Raw genomic sequence first — 17,365 nt, 5'->3', positions numbered from 1 at the left:
CAGTAACTTACTGGCCAATTACAGGACATTTTTTACAGTGTATGTTCAGATAGAAATGTATTGTGTAGAGCAGGTATGATTGTCTGCTCTGTAGAATTGGGAGTTGTGTCAGCTCTATTAATTATATTTCTATTTTCAACGTTTATTCAACAGAAACTGCTTCCAGACGGTTGACTTCTACACTGAAGACACCGCCTCACCCAAAGTCATCTCTGCTCTGTCTTCACCTCTGCTGCTCACCACAGGTAACTCACGCACGCACTCGCACACACACCCACACACACAAACACACACCACACACACACACCTTCGTCCATTCATCCATTCCTGTCTGGGTTACCAGAAGAGCACGAGGCGCTGTCAGTGAAGCAGTTTGTGAAGCACGTGGCAGAGCTCCACCAGACCAACACCTTCTCCAAGGAGTTTGAGGTGAGAGAGACATCAGCCTGATACTACTGTATGTGTTATACATACCACTCTTAATGCTCCCCAGCAGTATTAACATCACCTAGACATAGTGTTGTAGTCGGGATTTGACCCTCACTGCTTACTAAAGCTGTCATTATTCCTTTCTAATCAATAAAAGTCTATGTTAGTTATAACTGAACTCAACACTACTGGTAAGTGAGGCATCCTGTCTGGAAGGTGTCACTGTCTGAAACAGAAACGTTTGTTTAAGGGCCAATGAGAATGGTTAGAGCACCATTTTAGTTGTTGTCTGTAGATGTGTATTAGATGTCCCTATTATATCTCAGTGTACCTGTTGTGGTTGTGGGTTAGCATGTTGAGGGTGTACTGTATGTTTGGGTGAGGGACTACATTACACTGTCTCTGTAGGTAACCGTACTCTAATAAACCCTGTACATAGCTATAGATACACAGAGTTTGGCAAACGTTGTAGACATTTCAGTGCCATGTTCACACCACCCATTCCAAGACAATGTTCCAATAGAATGTTAGGTGTCAACATGGCGTACAGTTTGCTAAACTGTGTGGATCAGTAGGTGACTCTGTCAATAGGCATGCCCACTACCTCCAGACACATACACACACACAGAGCTGTTCCTCGTGTCTCTGTATCTGCACTGACTGGTCACTGTGTGTCGCCCCAACCCCTCATCGCTGTGCCTTCTGCATTCTCACCCCCTCCTCCCCACCACCCTTCCACCTCCCATTCTCACCCCCCGCCCCTCCTTCCTCCCCCTCCCATTAGATTGTGACAGAGTGTTATGAGGTAAGACTCCCTTTGTGTTAGATTAGATATGCGCACGGTATCGAAGATGTGATCTCATCTTATCCTGATTCATCGGGACTTCCTGAATCTTTGATGTTTGACCTCAGAATCAGGAAGACCGTTTCTCTTTATCCTATCATTGGAATTGACTGATAGTGTTTTCTTTGTTGCATGGATCACATCTCTGAGTAACTGTACTGTCTGCTGTCATGTATTTTAGTGCTTTCTTGTTTGTTGTGTTCTTCTTGCATGCTACCTTCTATTTGATAATTGGACTCCAGCCGGGTTGTGTGTGTTGGTTCGTAATGGCTCTGTGTGTGTGTGTGTGTGTGTGTGTGTGCGTGTGTGTACGTGCGGATGTGTGTATTGGTCATTGGTCAGGGTTGTGTGACTGAGTGCCAGTGTGTGTTTCTCTGACAGGAGGTGCAGTCATGCACGGTGGAGATGGGCATCACTACTGACAGCTCCAACCACCCAGACAACAAGAACAAGAACCGATACATCAACATCATGGCCTGTACGTCACTCACTCACTCACTCACACACACAGACACAGACACACACGCACATACAGACTATTCATTAACCCTCTTTGTTGGTCTAGATGACCACAGCAGAGTCAAACTACTGGAAGAGGGAAAAGGTGGAGACTACATAAATGCCAACTTTGTTGATGTAAGTAGATCCTCTCCTAATCATTAATATCATCCATATCTATATCGAATACTAAACATGTACGTACACTATGTAAATGGGATTAGTATAGAAATACCGACTGAGGGGTAGTATGGAAGATTGACTGGATGATTGGTTGATTGATTGATCTGTGTGTATGTGTGTGTGTGTGTGTGTTCCTGTCAGGGTTTTGAGCGTACAAGGGCCTACATCGCAGCCCAGGGGCCCCTGAAGTCTGGAACAGAGGACTTCTGGAGGATGGTGTGGCAGGAGAATGTTGGAGTCATCGTCATGATCACCAACCTGTTGGAGAAGGGGCGGGTCAGTTAGTCACACAGACAGACTGCAGGCTGGGGCACTGTGTTAAAGTGTCTATGTTTACACCGTTTAAACAGAAAACATTGGTTCAACAGGGAAGACAAATGGAACATATCTACGTTTGTGTTACTATCAAATGTTTATGTTACTTTTATATGACTGCTTTGACCATTGTGTGACTGAGGCTCTCGCCCTCTGTGATGTCAGAGGAAGTGTGACCAGTACTGGCCAATGGAGAACCAGGAGGAGTACGGTCATTTCCTGGTGACCCTAAAAGACACCAAGACCCTGGCCTACTATACCGTGAGGACCTTTACCCTCAGGGACACCTCACAAAAGGTACCTTCCTGGACACACACACACACCTTGAAGAAGATGCACTGCCGTGCACAGAGCTTGTAGTCTGTTTGACCCTGCCGGCTGTGTGTTGTACCTACAGGCTTCCCAGAGGGGACGCTGTGCTGAGAGGACGGTGGTCCAGTACCACTACACCCAGTGGCCTGACATGGGCGTGCCTGAATACACCCTGCCTGTCCTCTCCTTCGTACGGGCCTCGACCCAGGCCAGGACTCAGGACATGGGCCCCGTCCTCGTACACTGCAGGTGGGCTGGGTGTGAAGGGGAGGGGGGGGGGGGGGGGGTGTATCCAAGTATTCATTTCTGAAAAGGGAAGCGTCGTGTTGTGTGGGACTCTCTCACAAGTATGTCCTGTGTGTGTGTGTAGTGCTGGTGTGGGGAGGACAGGGACCTACATTGTGCTGGACAGCATGTTGCAACAGATCCAGGACCAGGGAACAGTCAACATACTGGGCTTCCTTAAACACGTCAGAACACAGAGGAACTACCTGGTACAGACGGAGGTACTGCACACACTTACAGGAGCAGCGTTTCTCAAACTTGTCCTGGTGTGAACCAAGGGGTGCACATTTTGGTTTTTGCCCTAGCACTACACAGCCAACTCAAATAAGGAACTCATTATCCATTTTTTATTATTTTAATCAGCTGTTTAGTGCTAGGGCTAAAAAGTAAACGTGCAGCCCTTGAGGTCCCCAGGAACGAGTTTGGGAAACACTGAATTAGGGTTAATTGCCTTGCTCAAGGGCATATTGATAGATGTTTCACCTAGTCAGCTTGGGGATTCAAACCGGCAACCTTTTGGTTACTGGCCCAACGCTTTTAACCGCTAGGCTACCAGACACCTTTATGCCATGTTTTGATATACACAGACCTGAAAATATTGTAAAGGTGGAAGCAACGAGGCTCTGCCCAATAGGCAAACTCTGAACATATAGGAGCTAGGAGAAGAGCTAGGAGAAATGCAACCGTGCCCAGCTCTGCTGTAGGTGATGTGAGTGAGAGGTCTCTCTCTGTGTTATGTCTCTCTGGTCCACAGGAGCAGTATGTGTTTATCCACGATGCCCTGGTGGAGGTGATGTGAGTGAGACGTCTCTCTCTGTGTTATGTCTCTCTGGTCCACAGGAGCAGTATGTGTTTATCCACGATGCCCTGGTGGAGGTGATGTGAGTGAGACGTCTCTCTCTGTGTTATGTCTCTCTGGTCCACAGGAGCAGTATGTGTTTATCCATGATGCCCTGGTGGAGGCCATCGTCAGCAGGGACACTCTGGTGACCTCTGATATGGTCCACTCCTACGTCTCGGACCTGCTGACCACTGGGCCCTCCGGCAGGACACGCATGGAGAGACAGTTCAAGGTCAGAACACACACACATACCCAGATGTGGGTTTGTCACAAGTGGAACCCTACACCCTAGTGTGCTACTTTCAGGGCCCTGACTTGGGACCTGCTCAAACACATTGAGGATACGTCATCTCAACCTTCCTCCTTTCCTTGAAGTAATCAATGATCAGGCATGACTTGATTGGTGAATCAAGTATAGCGGGAGTGATGGTAATGTGTTGGTTATGTGGCTGATCTGGTAGTGTTATGGTAATGTTTACTACTGTTGTGGTATAGCTGGTGAGTCAGCGCAGAGCCAGACAGGCTGACTACGCCGCTGCCCTGAGAGAAGGAAACGATGACAAAAACAGGACCTCCTCTCTCATGCCGGGTGAGTTGAAGTAGCCAAACACACACAACATGAAATGGTTGGTTAGAGACAGCCATTCAGTCGATACCAGGAAGAGGGTCTCCTTCATCTTTGTCTTACCCCAGCGGAGAAGAGAAATAAACAAAAGAACATTTTGATTCGGTGTAATAAAATTTAAAAAATAGTTTATCTGGGCAAACCTGAAATCTTTCAATAAATACATTCAAGCAATACTTTAGGACCAATTGAAAAGAATAGATTGGGTTGTGTGTTTCTGTGTGTGCTGCAGTGGAGAGATCCAGAGTGTGTCTGTCATGTCCAGTGGAAGGAGAATCTTCAGACTACATCAACGCTTCCTATATCATGGTAAGAACAAGGTTGTCCATTTATAGAGCATTCATAGGGTCTTCATATACACTACATACACTGAGTGTACAAAACATTAGGAACTGCTCTTTCCATGACATAAACTGACAAGGTGAATCCAGGTGAAAGCAATGATCCCTTATTGATGTCACCTATTAAATCCACGTCAATCAGTGTAGAGGAAGGGGAGGAGTCCGGTTAAGAAAGGATGTTAAGCCTCGAGACAATTGAGACATGGATTGTGTATGTGTGCCGTTCAGAGGGTGAATGGACCAGACAAAATATGTAAGTGCCTTTGAAGAGGGTATGGTAGTAGGTGCCAGGGGCACCGGTTTGAGTGTGTCAAGAACTGCAATGCTACTGGGTTTATCACGCTCAACCGTTCCCCTTGTTGATCAAGAACGGTCCACCACCCAAAGTATTGTACATCCAGCCAACTTGACACAACTGTCCCTGTGGATCGCTTTCGACACCTGCTTTCGACGCCATGCCCCGATGAATTGAGGCTGTTCTGAGGGCAAACGGTGTGCAAAAGGTGTTCCCAATGTTTTGTACACTCATAAATCATGTAGAAGCAAAGTCATATGTGTGTTCTGGATTCATGTTTATTTTGACTGTGTCTGTGCTGTGTTCCAGGGTTACCACAAGAGCAGGGAGTTTATCCTGACCCAGTCTCCTCTCCCCTCCACTGTCTCGGACTTCTGGAGAATGGTCTGGGACCACAACTCACAGCTCATCATCTCCCTGCCTGACACACACACAGCACAGGTAAACAGATAGCATTACACACACACAGGTCAACAGTTTCACACCTATAACGCTGTCTCGATTGTGTCCTATCAGCGCGAGGGGGAGGAGTCGTGTGCGTATTGGCCCAGTAAGGATCAGCCAATCAGCTGTGAGGGTTTCATAGTGTCATTCTCTGGAGAGGACCACATGTCTCTGGCCAACGAGGAGGGACTTGTGGTCCACGACTTCTTACTGGAGGCCACACAGGTGAGATCCAACCACACACACTCACACGTGTACGCTCGCACACGTACACACACACACACACAGATCCAACCACACACAGCCCAGCTAGCACATAACGTTCTGAGAACCATATGTTTCTTAGAGTTTGGTGAGAGACATGGCTGTTTTATGGTTATTTTGCATTCAACCTTTCCACAACTTTCTGGGAATGGCGCAGGATAGTTGCTTGCCTTTGAAACATTCTCGGCACATTTAAGGAGCTTGACAAAAACATTTTGTTCTCAGAACGTTTAAAAAACGTTCAATTTTACCAGTCAGAAAGCATATTGGCTTTGTTCCCACAACCAATGTGAAACCAAAAACATACGTTCCCACAACTTTCAAGGAACCAAATGTGCTAGCTGGGAGAGATCAAACTAGACACACACACACACAAATGAGGACCACACACAAACAAGAACTACGCATACACACACCCACACTCCTCACTCTCTCTTTCCCCAGGATAACTATGTCCTGGAGGTACGTCAGTACATGTCCCCCTGCTGGCCCAACCCAGACAGCCCTGTCAGCGACACCTTCCAGCTGCTCAACATTATCACAGAGGACAGCAGACGGAGAGAAGGAACCATAGTCGTGCATGACCGGTGAGTCACTGCTCTCCTCTGTTCCTCGAGTCTTCTCTGTTCCCTCTGTGTTCTCTGGGGTTGGGAGGTCAGCTGAGGGCCGGTAGGGTGCGAGGAGTCTTATTTGAAGAGTGTGTTAACTCACTGATGGGAACTGATTTCACCGATTCACCATATAAAGTGCTTTTGTTCCAGGAGTAGTTGGTTCATTCTGTGTTTGAGACAAAGACTTGGGTGTTGTTTCTGTAATTGGTTCATAGCATATTTTCCCCTGTCTGTGTCTGTGTTAGGCTGGGTGGCTCGGTGGCAGGGCTGTTCTGTGCCCTCACCACCCTGGCACAGCAGCTGGAGCAGCAGGGCTCTGTGGATGTGTACGAGGTGGCACGGATGACTAACCTCATGAGGCCTGGTGTCTTCAACGACATGGTATGTCCTGGAACAGCACACACACAACACAGAAACCCAGGGAACATAGCACAGCTCAAACATAGACACATACATACTCACACCAGGCTGATTATATAGACTAGACGTAACATAGTAAATTAAAATTAGTATGATTGTTACATAAAGCAGAAGGTTACTTCGGTAAAAACAAAAGGACAGGTGTTGGTCGGGGTGGATGGGTGGTCGTTTAACACGAACATCTATCAACCCTAAGGTTGCGTTTTCAAATCTCATCACAGACAACTTTAGCTACTTGGCAACTACTTAGCATGTTAGCTAACCCTTACCCAAACCCTAAACTTAAAACTTTAACCTAACTCCTAAACCTAACCTTAAACCTAACCATTTACCCCTAGCCTAGCTAATGTTGGCATTAGCCACCGAGCTAACGTTAGCCACAACTAATTGTAATTCGTAACATATCATATGAATTGTAATTCGCTAACATGAGCCACAACAAATTGGAATTTGTAACATATCATACGTAAACACATTCGTAACATATTGTACGAAATGCAATTCGTAACATATCATATAAATTATAATTCATAACATATAATAAGAAATGTATTATGGACATCCACAAATGAATACATACCATACCAAACGGAACATATCACACTCATTTGGGTCTGACGGATTTTAGTTTACTATGTTACGCCTACCCCTGAGTCCAGGTTGCACACACACACACACCTTTCCACACAAACAGCTCACAAAGTTAGCCTACACTCACACCTGCACACCATACATAGTTAGCTCGCTCACACACTGCTCACAAATAGCTCTCACACACCAGAGTGCGAATTACACCATGACATTCGGGGGGTCTCTATTGAGTGCATGCTCTTGCATTGGCCTAATAATAAAGACTTAATTTAAACAGTCAAATGAGTTAACTTTTAATGTGGCATGAACACAACTAGTCATGATATTTTCAACTGATCAAATTTTGTCAAACAAATAACTTCAAACATAGGCTACCTGTGCCTGCTGGTCCACCCCAAAATATTTCCAGCACCACCAAGTATGCCTCATGACATCCAGCGATTGTCATTGATTAGGTCTACACTAATTGAATCGTCTTGCTGACAAATTGACCTTTTTTGTAGCCTAAAACGTCAGGACACCCAAAACGAGGCTGAAACTGTCCTGGAAAAACAGGATGGACAGCCTAACACACAACTTACAAGACTAGGCTATAATGTGTATTGACTATGAACTTCAAATAGGCCTACCGGTAGCCAGTGTGTACTTGTAAAAAAATCAATTAAAGGTGAGTAAACTCTGATTGTCGGTCGCGGTGTAAACAGTAACGCTCCCAATACTTTTACTGCATTTTTATGAAAAAGGTGGGTAAACTTGCATTTACCTTCCACTAAGCCTAAACCATAAAAACAGCCCCAGACCATTATGCCTCCTGCACCAAACTTTACAGTTGGCACTATGCATTCTGGCAGGTATTCTCCTGGCATCCGCCGAACCCAGATTCGTCCGTCGGACTGCCAGATGGTGAAGCGCCATCAAAAAAATTGAAGAATGGATAAATTTGCATTATTTAGGGACTTTTGTTGCATTTAGGGGAGATAACATCTCATTCAGGGTAGCTGAGCCCTTTACTGACTCTGTCTTTCACCGCTCCACTCCTAGGAGCAGTACCAGTTCATGTACAGGGCCGTGTTGAGTCTGGTGGACAGCCAGGAAGACCAGAGGGCCCTACGGTCCCCTGAGACCAACGGTTCAGTTCTCCTGGGGGCCACCACTGCAGCAGAGAGCCTGGAGTCCCTCATGTAACCTCTCACACACAGAGACACATACACACTCCAAGGAGCACCACACACTCTGGAAAATACACTGTGCTCTATGTCCTTCACTATCTCAATCATCCCGAGAGAGAGAATATTGCCTTTTTTTGTACCAGTCGTTTGCAACGTGAGCTAGCCACTAGTGGATTGTGATTAATAGGCTTAGCTGGCTACAAAATACATGATATTACGCATCCAATTATCAGAATAAAACATACTGTTTGTCGTGTATGACCACACGTTGCAACTGGCTGCTAGGGGCTGGTATTCTGTGCCTTTTGTAATTCATGTTGTACTTTAAAACTGTTTGATACTATGTCTTTGTGACTAATGCCAAATGTTCTGTACTCTTTTATTTTGATTTGTTAAAGGTGATCACTGTCTTGCTTAAAGTTTGTTTCAGTTTTTGAGTTACTTGATTTAACTATCTATCCCTTTGAAACGTCTTATTCGTATGTAATTACTTACAAGGGAAAAATATCCTTCCTATATTCTGTCATTCTATCTACTGTATGTTTATTCTCGCTCTTGTGGATGACTTGTGTAAATACTGGTGTTAAACATGTAGAATAAGAGATCAGTTGGAAAGGTGAAATTATATAATATTATCTCATATTATGTAAATAATAATAATTGACCACTATCAAAAGGCCAAATGTATTTATACATCTAGATTTGATATTTTACTATGAAGTTGGCTTTCTAGCCATTTACAAACATTACTGCTGTTTATTTTCATCCGCTTTTTCTCGGGGGGGGGGGTTATTACTGTGTTGATAATTGAGTTCAAATATCGATAATGCTTATTTCTTATGTTTTGATCTTTTTTTAACATTATAAAGTTTGGACTATTCAGTAGTCATAAGATTACTATAAACAGCACTGTACATTTGAACAGATCCATGCTTTTATTTATACTATAATACAAGAGCATTGTGGGTAAAAGTTTGAGGAGGACCTGTACAATGTTGATGAAGAGGAATAAATAAACTAATCAAATCAATTTCACAATCTTGATCGTTAAACTGAGATTGAGTCTGAAATTATACTTGCATATAGCTATAGTTGAATTATACGTTACATATACATGTAGATGTACACAACACATACACATAAAGTGTATGTAGTGCATAATTGGCGTGAGAATATGCATGTCCGTCCCATAGGTATGTTAACATCATAATATAACACATCATTATTATTACATGGCCTGTTCGTTTGTCACACACCCAGTGCACTTGACCCGGGTAAGATATGCCCTGTTCCAAACCAACCCCTACCCACTATACACTATTGTAGATACGTGATGAATAAATACGATCTACTTTAAAGGAAGCGTCCAATCAAAAGCTATGATGTGGCAAGTGACACTTTGCTTCTTGAAAGTCTAATATCTTGAAAGCTGCTGACATGCAAACATTTTGCTATCAACAATATGGACTAATGTAACAAATACCAAAAGATAGTTTTTAAGTGCCTAAGGGGTAGGTGTCCATTTGGAATACAGCCAGAATCAAGGTTAAGCACATATCCCACCCACCCCTCCGTCCCTTCCCCTGTATATATGTACAAAGTCTAAATCAGATTTTTGTTTGTGCAATAATATATCGAGTTATACAAATATAGGCATAAGAATAATCGGAAGCATTTTTAAAATTCCCTAGACAGATCTCTGGTTGAAAAATAGACGTTTAGTTTTCACCTCCCCCTTTTCTACTCTACAGCACCACATGGGCTCATGTTTTTCAAGCTATAAGGTATGAAATGACCTGAAATTAATCAAAATGATTTAAAAAGAATACAATCTTGCTTTGGAAGATTAATAAGGCAAGTCGGACATTAAAAAAATATCTTATATTCAAGCACAGTTAGTATATTATATATACTGTATATATCTATATATATATATCTATATATATATATTTTTTCTTACATAAATCTCTATTTGTTTAGAAAGCAAGCATACCCCGAATCACAGTAGAGTAACGTCACAGGAAGTGTAGCTGGCTCTAAAGTGTGTGTGTGTGTGTGTGTGTGTGTGTGTGTGTGTGTGTGCGCGCGTGTCTTCCTCAGCTCAGGAGTGGTAGCTGGTTTGAGCATGTACTGCCTCCCCCCCATACACCCCTCTTCTCGGCTTGCCCTCCCCTCCATCGCCTCCCGCTCTTTTCTCCTGTCATCTGCCTCATCCCTCTCTCGTGTGTCTGCGCCTCTTAGTTCCCCTGGGAACCCTGTAACGGAGAACAAGTTAAAGAGAGAAGAAAGGTTAGGTACAGTTCCAAGGGGCCGATATTGAAATGACCACCATGCAAGAGGCTTTTTAGGATATGTGTGTGTGTCCTCTCCTCACTGAGTTGGTTCTCTTGCGTTTCCAGCAGTCAGGGTTGAGTCTCTTCTGCTCGTCAGCCAGAGCCTTGGCCTCCATGGTGTACATCCTCCTCTCCTCTCCTCGCATCTTCTTCCACTTCTCTCCCAGGATCACACTGATCGCTCTGAGGGCAACACACACACACACACAATAATGTGTTACATTCACTTGATTGATTAGTCCAGGGAATTTGGGGATTTTTTTGCACGCACAAATGCGCACACACACACACACACCTGTTGTCCTTCCCAGGGTACATCTGGGTGTACTCCAACCTGAACTTCTTTGCGAATAGCATGAATGCATTCATTGGCCGCTTGCACTTTGTGGGCGAAGCCCCGCCGGCTGCTCCCGAGTCCTGCTGGCTCTTAATTGGCTTGTTGCGGTGTGTGTCTTGGTCGGGGCTGACGGCGCCCCCGCCGGACTGGGAAGCCCTACGCTGCCGGGCCATGCTGCTCAGAACGTACACCGCCGACGAGTCCAGGGGAGTGAAGTCATAACTGGTGTGAACAACACAGGAACACAAAGAAGACTCACACACTGAGATCTGAGAGGCTTTAGCTCAGGGGGACTAACACAGTCTTGAGCTGCGGTTCAAATCCAGTGTGTCACACATGGTTTGTAAAGTACAGAATGGACACTACTGACGCTATTGAACTAATGCTGAGGGGTTTCACCTCCTGAACGTGTCGAACACCAGGGAGTCGTCAGTGTGGACGGCATCTCTGTGTCCAGGAGGCAGACACACGTCTCCCACCATCACCTCATAGCACGGGATCCCATACTGCACCACGGTCAGACTAGGGTAGAACGACGACCAGCCTGCCACAAGAACATACACGCGTTAGAGAAACACACGTTACACACATACACCTTATACTTTACATACATTACACACACACACACCACCCACACACACCCGGGCCTCCTACCTTTGTTTCTGACGTAGAACGGGTGGTCCAGCTGACACTCAGAGGACAGAAGACACTCCCCACAGGCACCTGGGTCAAAGGTCAGCTTGAGGATGGACTGGCCGAACGCCCGGCTCTCTGTGTGGGACACCAGCCTCAGGCCCTCACGACCATAGCCCTGAGGACAAGAAAAAACAGAGTTATTGATGGGGAACTTTACTCACAAGGGGCTCATAGGGAGATAGGAGACCATATTAAAGAATTTCAGTTAAACTGTGTTACTCAGGAACTCATTAGTCCACTGAGCTAGGCATTATTCTACCTTCAGGGGATGTGATATTGCCTCTAAATGAGTATGTACTGTACCTTCAGGGGGCGGGTTATAGCCTCTGCCTCATCGTCTGAGTCTTCGTCTGACACTAGTTCCTCAGCATCCTGCCACTCCACATTAGAACCCTTATGGAACCGCAGACGAGTGCCTGAGGACACAGGAAGAAATGTATAGAAAATTGATTAATGGTCATTACACAACACGGTCAGGTGTTTGGTCCCGGAAATGATCACATAGACATATACAGTCAGTGCCCAGTTTATTAAGTACATCCTGAATTCTTTCGGGCATGGATTCTACAAGGTGTCAGAAACTCTTGTACAATCCATGCCCAATTGGTATCAAGGGATTTAACGTGTACCAGGAAAACATTCCCTACACCAGTACACCACCAGCCTGTACTGTTGACACCAGGCAGGATGTGTCCATCAACTCATGCTGCTTACGCTAGATCGAGCCAGACGCAACAGGAACCGGGATTCGTCGAGCCAGGCGATGTGTTTCCACTCCTTAGTTGTCCAGTATGATCACGTGCCCACTGGAGCCACTTCTTCTTGTTTTTATCTGATAGTAGTGGAACCCGGTCTGTTTGCGTCTACCTGTTAGCTTGCAAGATTCTTGCCATTCTCCTTCAACCGCTCTCATCAACAAGCTGTTTTCGCCATCAGAGCTGCTGCTGACTGGATGTTTTTTGTTTGTCGCACCATTCTCTGTAAACCTTGGACACCGTCGTGCGTGAAAAGCCCAGGAGGGCGGGCCGATTCTGAGATACTAACAGTGACGATCATGCCATGCTCAAAGTTGATATGGTCACTCGTTCTAACTGAATGCCTCGATATCGGTCTGCCTGCTTCATACAGCAAGCCACAGTCACATGACTCACTGTCTGTAGGGTCAATCCATTTTCATAAAAGGGGTGACGTAGCTAATAAACTAGCCGATAAGTGCATATATATAGTATATCACAAAAGTGAGTACACCCCTCACATTTCTGTAAATATTTGAGTGTATCTTTTCATGTGACAACACTGAAGAAATGACACTTTGCTACAATGTAAAGTAGTGAGTGTACAGCTTGTATAACAGTGTAAATTTGCTGTCCCCTCAAAATAACTCAACACACAGCCATTCATGTCTAAACTGCTGGCAACAAAAGTGAGTACACCCCTAAGTGAAAATGTCCAAATTAGTCCCAATTAGCCATTTTCCCTCCCCGGTGTCATGTGACTCGTTAGTGTTACAAGGTCTCAGGTGTGAATGGGGAGCAGGTGTGTTAAATTTGGTGTCATCGCTCTCACACTCCCTCATACTGACTGGTCACTGGAAGTTCAACATGGCACCTCATGGCAAAGAACTCTGAAGATCTGAAAAAAAGAATAGTTGCTCTACATAAAGATGGCCTGGGCTATAAGAAGATTGCCAAGACCCTGAAACTGAGCTGCAGCACGGTGGCCAAGACCATACAACGGTTTAACTGGACAGGTTCCACTCAGAACAGGCCTCGCCATGGTCGACCAAAGAAGTTGAGTGCACGTGCTCAGCTTCATATCCAGAGATTGTCTTTGGGAAATAGACGTATGAGTGCTGCCAGCATTGCTGCAGAGGTTGAAGGGGTGTGGGGTCAGCCTGTCAGTGCTCAGACCATACGCCGTACACTGCATCAAATTGGTCTGCATGGCTGTCGTCCCAGAAGGAAGCCTCTTCTAAAGATGATGCACAAGAAAGCCCGCAAACAGTTTGCTGAAGACAAGCAGACTAAGGACATGGATTACTGGAACCATGTCCTGTGGTCTGATGAGACCAAGATAAACTTATTTGGTTCAGATGGTGTCAAGCGTGTGTGGCGGCAACCAGGTGAGGAGTACAAAGACAAGTGTGTCTTGCCTACAGTCAAGCATGGTGGTGGGAGTGTCATGGTCTGGGGCTACATGAGTGCTGCCGGCACTGGGGAGCTACAGTTCATTGAGGGAACCATGAATGCCAACATGTACTTTGACATACTGAAGCAGAGCATGATCCCCTCCCTTCGGAGACTGGGCCGCAGGGCAGTATTCCAACATGATAACGACCCCAAACACACCTCCAAGACGACCACTGTCTTGCTAAAGAAGCTGAGGGTAAAGGTGATGGACTGGCCAAGCATGTCTCCAGACCTAAACTCTATTGAGCATCTGTGGAGCATCCTCAAACGGAAGGTGGAGCAGTGCAAGGTCTCTAACATCCACCAGCTCCGTGATGTCGTCATGGAGGAGTGGAAGAGGACTCCAGTGGCAACCTGTGAAGCTCTGGTGAACTCCATGCCCAAGAGGGTTAAGGCAGTGCTGGAAAATTATGGTGGCCACACAAAATATTGACACTTTGGGCCCAATTTTGACATTTTCACCTAGGGGTGTACTCACTTTTGTTGCCAGCGGTTTAGACATTAATGGCTGTGTGTTGACTTATTTTGAGGGGACAGCAAATGTACACTGTTATACAAGCTGTACACTCACTGCTTTACATTGTAGAAAAGTGTCATTTCTTCAGTGTTGTCACATGAAAAGATATACTCAAATATTTACAAAATATGTGAGGGGTGGACTCACTTTTGTAATATATATATATGTGTGTACCTTTGAGGAAGCAGTGCCAAGCCGTAGGTGGCCAGGAGTGGCTCCAGCCCATGTCCTCGTCATCAGACACAGAGGAGTGACAGGACACAGCAGACTCACACTCACTACTGACCTGTAGAGAGGAGAGAGATCAGAGGGGATTATCACCAAAGCAGGATCAGTTAGTTAGCTAGATAACTTTCACTCTCAAACAACTCCATATTTCTAATTCATGGGGAAAGACGATCCACTTAATATTCTCAGTAAAAGCAGTACGTTTGCTGCACTGGTCCAGGGTTGCCACCAGTGCAGCATGAATGTAGTGTAGCATAACGTGCGCAGCGGTCTAAGGCACTGCATCTCGGTGCAAGAGGCGGCACTACAGTCCCTGGTTTGAATCCAGGCTGAATCACATCCGGCCGTGATTGGTAGTCCCAGAGGGCGGCGCACAATTGGCACAGTCGTCTGGGTTTGGCCGGGGTAGGCCATCATTGTAAATAATAATTTGTTCTTAACTGACTTGCCTAGTTCTTAACTGACATGCCTAAATAAAATAAATAAATAAATTACAGCTCTTACCCTGACTCGCCTGAGGCGCTCCCTGTGTTGGCCTCTAGAGGGCAGGCTGCTGGAGGTCAGGGGAGGACGGGTGTGAGGAGGCCGTGCGTAGGAATGGAGGTTGCTACTGGTGCCAAAGATGTGGACGGGAGTTGACCTGGGGTAGTTCGAAATGGACAGTTATGAAGTATTAAAACGGGAGCAGGTAGGTGTGTGTGTGTGTGTGTGTGTGTGTGTGTGTGTGTGTGTGTGGTACAGTAACAACCCTACCTGACGACCTGAGTGGAACCCTGTAGCAGGGGACTCTGGGGGCCTGTGGCGATGTGAGCTAGCTGTGTGAGCCAGTGTGTGTCCAGGGGCCCGGCCGTATGAGTCTGTGTGTGTCCGTCACGTTCCTGATGGGACACCCCTGCCCCCACTTGAAACACGGTGGGGGCTGTCTGGTCCTCCTCCACCTCCTCCAGCTCCGGGAGGTCATCTAAGGGGAAATTACAGAAATGTAATAACTAGGTTGATCAGAGTTCCTTTAAGGGGTTAAATATGTCAACAGAATAGCTAGAATGAACAGAGATCTAAAAGCATGATGTTTCACAGTAAATTAGGAATTATGTATTTGTATCACTCTGCTTAATGATGTACAAAAGGTGCTTTATAATTAAAAAATATGGTAATAATTTACCATAATATTGACCTGTATAAAGCATAGCCTACATTGCACATCTATAATCACATCATAAACATGACATTGGCTTATGATTACCGTATTCCATGTGGCTGTCACTGGTGGGGCATCCGGGGGAGGAGGGCAGCTGTTCTTCACACTGGAGCAGGACCAATCCCTGGTCTCTACCTGCCTCTGGCCCTGGGATATCCAACATACTACTGCTGCTGCTCAGAGGACTCTTAATTTCCCACACCATGTTATAATGCTTCTTTAGGTCATCTGACTGGACACAAACACACAATCCATTCATTCATTAACGTTTTATTAACAATGTTATTGAATGTGAGCACCTTACAACTGTTATGTGTTACTAGGGTGACCACATTTAAAATATCCAAATGCGGGACAATAGGATGATTTTACGGGACTTTCGCGGGACAGTGTACCCTGGTGTATAACATTGGAAATGGGCGTTGAAGTCGGAAAAAAGGGGGTGCGATGAGGAAGGGAAGGATGGGGGGCTGGGGGATTTTTCTTATGCAGAACCAATTACGCCTATGCCATTTGTCAACATTTGTGTTGGAAATTGAGAGCAGCTATCACAAGAAAAAGTAACACTCATATAACTGTATAAACAACGCACCATCATAATGAGTCAAATTAGTGAGATAACTTTTTCCATTCAATTTCGCAACAGCGTCATGTGATGCAGGCCTTGTTTATAAACGTTCGGGACCTCGCGCATGCGCATTTGCGCTCATTCATTCAATACTGTGAAAGGACGATAACTCACTCGCATAAGTTAAAATCACGAAAATATCTCACAAATAGTTATACACGGCATCTAACTATATTACTGCCGAGTGATTTGGTTTACAACTAAATGCTTACATAGTAGTACACGATCCCATTGATTTGGAAAACGCAACCTAATTTGGCCAAGGCTTTAGTCAAAACACAGAAGTGTCGAGTTGACAGAAAACACCGTTTAAAAATCGACAAGTATTGGACCTTGTGCTATATGCGGAAGCATAAAAGACAAAAACATGTCACGTGGAGCAAATGTTAATATTTGTATACAATGAAATGAAAGAATGAAAGAGCCTATGCATTCGTCTCTTGCTCAAGCTGGTAAGAAAACTAAACGCCAACAATGACATTTGTGTGCGATCTGACATGTCATTCGAAACTGAAGAAGGCAATCCCAACTTCGCTTTTTTCCTATGCACCTTTAAGGTTCTGCTATTTATTTATTAATTTCGTTGAAATAAACTCTGTCTACAGTATTTCTAATAAACTTTCTTTGCAACTCACCAAAACAGTCGCCATCAAGTGAGAGATAAATATTATTCTTTTTCGCAAACATTATTGGTGGCTTCAGACGTCAATCTATGGCTTCTCTCTTGGTAATTGGTTATTCACTAAGTAAATACACCCTCATATTTGTTTGC

General features: G+C 45.1%; 2 protein-coding genes across 4 annotated transcripts in view; one reads left to right on the top strand and one right to left on the bottom strand.

The window, feature by feature from the left end:
* Positions 1–9,497, top strand: part of LOC109896759 (receptor-type tyrosine-protein phosphatase zeta) — a 46,795-nt gene extending 37,298 nt beyond the window's left edge. Inside the window, exons 13-29 of one of the 3 annotated variants that reach the window (XM_031831897.1) lie at positions 154–245; positions 344–429; positions 1,214–1,234; positions 1,655–1,751; positions 1,839–1,909; positions 2,096–2,230; positions 2,435–2,566; positions 2,667–2,830; positions 2,952–3,075; positions 3,793–3,939; positions 4,203–4,296; positions 4,565–4,641; positions 5,278–5,409; positions 5,485–5,637; positions 6,121–6,263; positions 6,533–6,668; positions 8,340–9,497. In XM_031831897.1, the coding sequence (XP_031687757.1) occupies positions 154–245; positions 344–429; positions 1,214–1,234; positions 1,655–1,751; positions 1,839–1,909; positions 2,096–2,230; positions 2,435–2,566; positions 2,667–2,830; positions 2,952–3,075; positions 3,793–3,939; positions 4,203–4,296; positions 4,565–4,641; positions 5,278–5,409; positions 5,485–5,637; positions 6,121–6,263; positions 6,533–6,668; positions 8,340–8,483 (1,948 nt within the window). In that variant the 3' untranslated portion in view covers positions 8,484–9,497. Of the gene's footprint in view, positions 1–153; positions 246–343; positions 430–1,213; positions 1,235–1,654; positions 1,752–1,838; positions 1,910–2,095; positions 2,231–2,434; positions 2,567–2,666; positions 2,831–2,951; positions 3,088–3,792; positions 3,940–4,202; positions 4,297–4,564; positions 4,642–5,277; positions 5,410–5,484; positions 5,638–6,120; positions 6,264–6,532; positions 6,669–8,339 lie in introns of all 3 variants that reach the window. The other 2 variants (XM_031831896.1, XM_020491090.2) reach the window with 2 other exon arrangements.
* LOC109896758 (HMG box-containing protein 1) lies at positions 9,380–17,301 on the bottom strand. Its single transcript, XM_020491089.2, has 11 exons — positions 17,229–17,301; positions 16,011–16,197; positions 15,521–15,728; positions 15,272–15,407; positions 14,714–14,825; positions 12,137–12,249; positions 11,792–11,948; positions 11,537–11,681; positions 11,096–11,359; positions 10,842–10,983; positions 9,380–10,722 (listed from the first exon to the last, which is right to left on the bottom strand). The coding sequence occupies exons 1-11, from the start codon at positions 17,241–17,243 to the stop codon at positions 10,705–10,707; spliced, it is 1,497 nt and encodes a 498-aa protein (XP_020346678.1). The 5' UTR covers positions 17,244–17,301; the 3' UTR covers positions 9,380–10,704.
* Between the last annotated feature and the right edge of the window lie 64 nt (positions 17,302–17,365).

This window comes from Oncorhynchus kisutch, linkage group LG9 (assembly GCF_002021735.2).
Source record: "Oncorhynchus kisutch isolate 150728-3 linkage group LG9, Okis_V2, whole genome shotgun sequence".
Classification (NCBI taxonomy): domain Eukaryota; kingdom Metazoa; phylum Chordata; class Actinopteri; order Salmoniformes; family Salmonidae; genus Oncorhynchus; species Oncorhynchus kisutch.
This window is presented reverse-complemented; position numbering and strand designations above follow the sequence as displayed.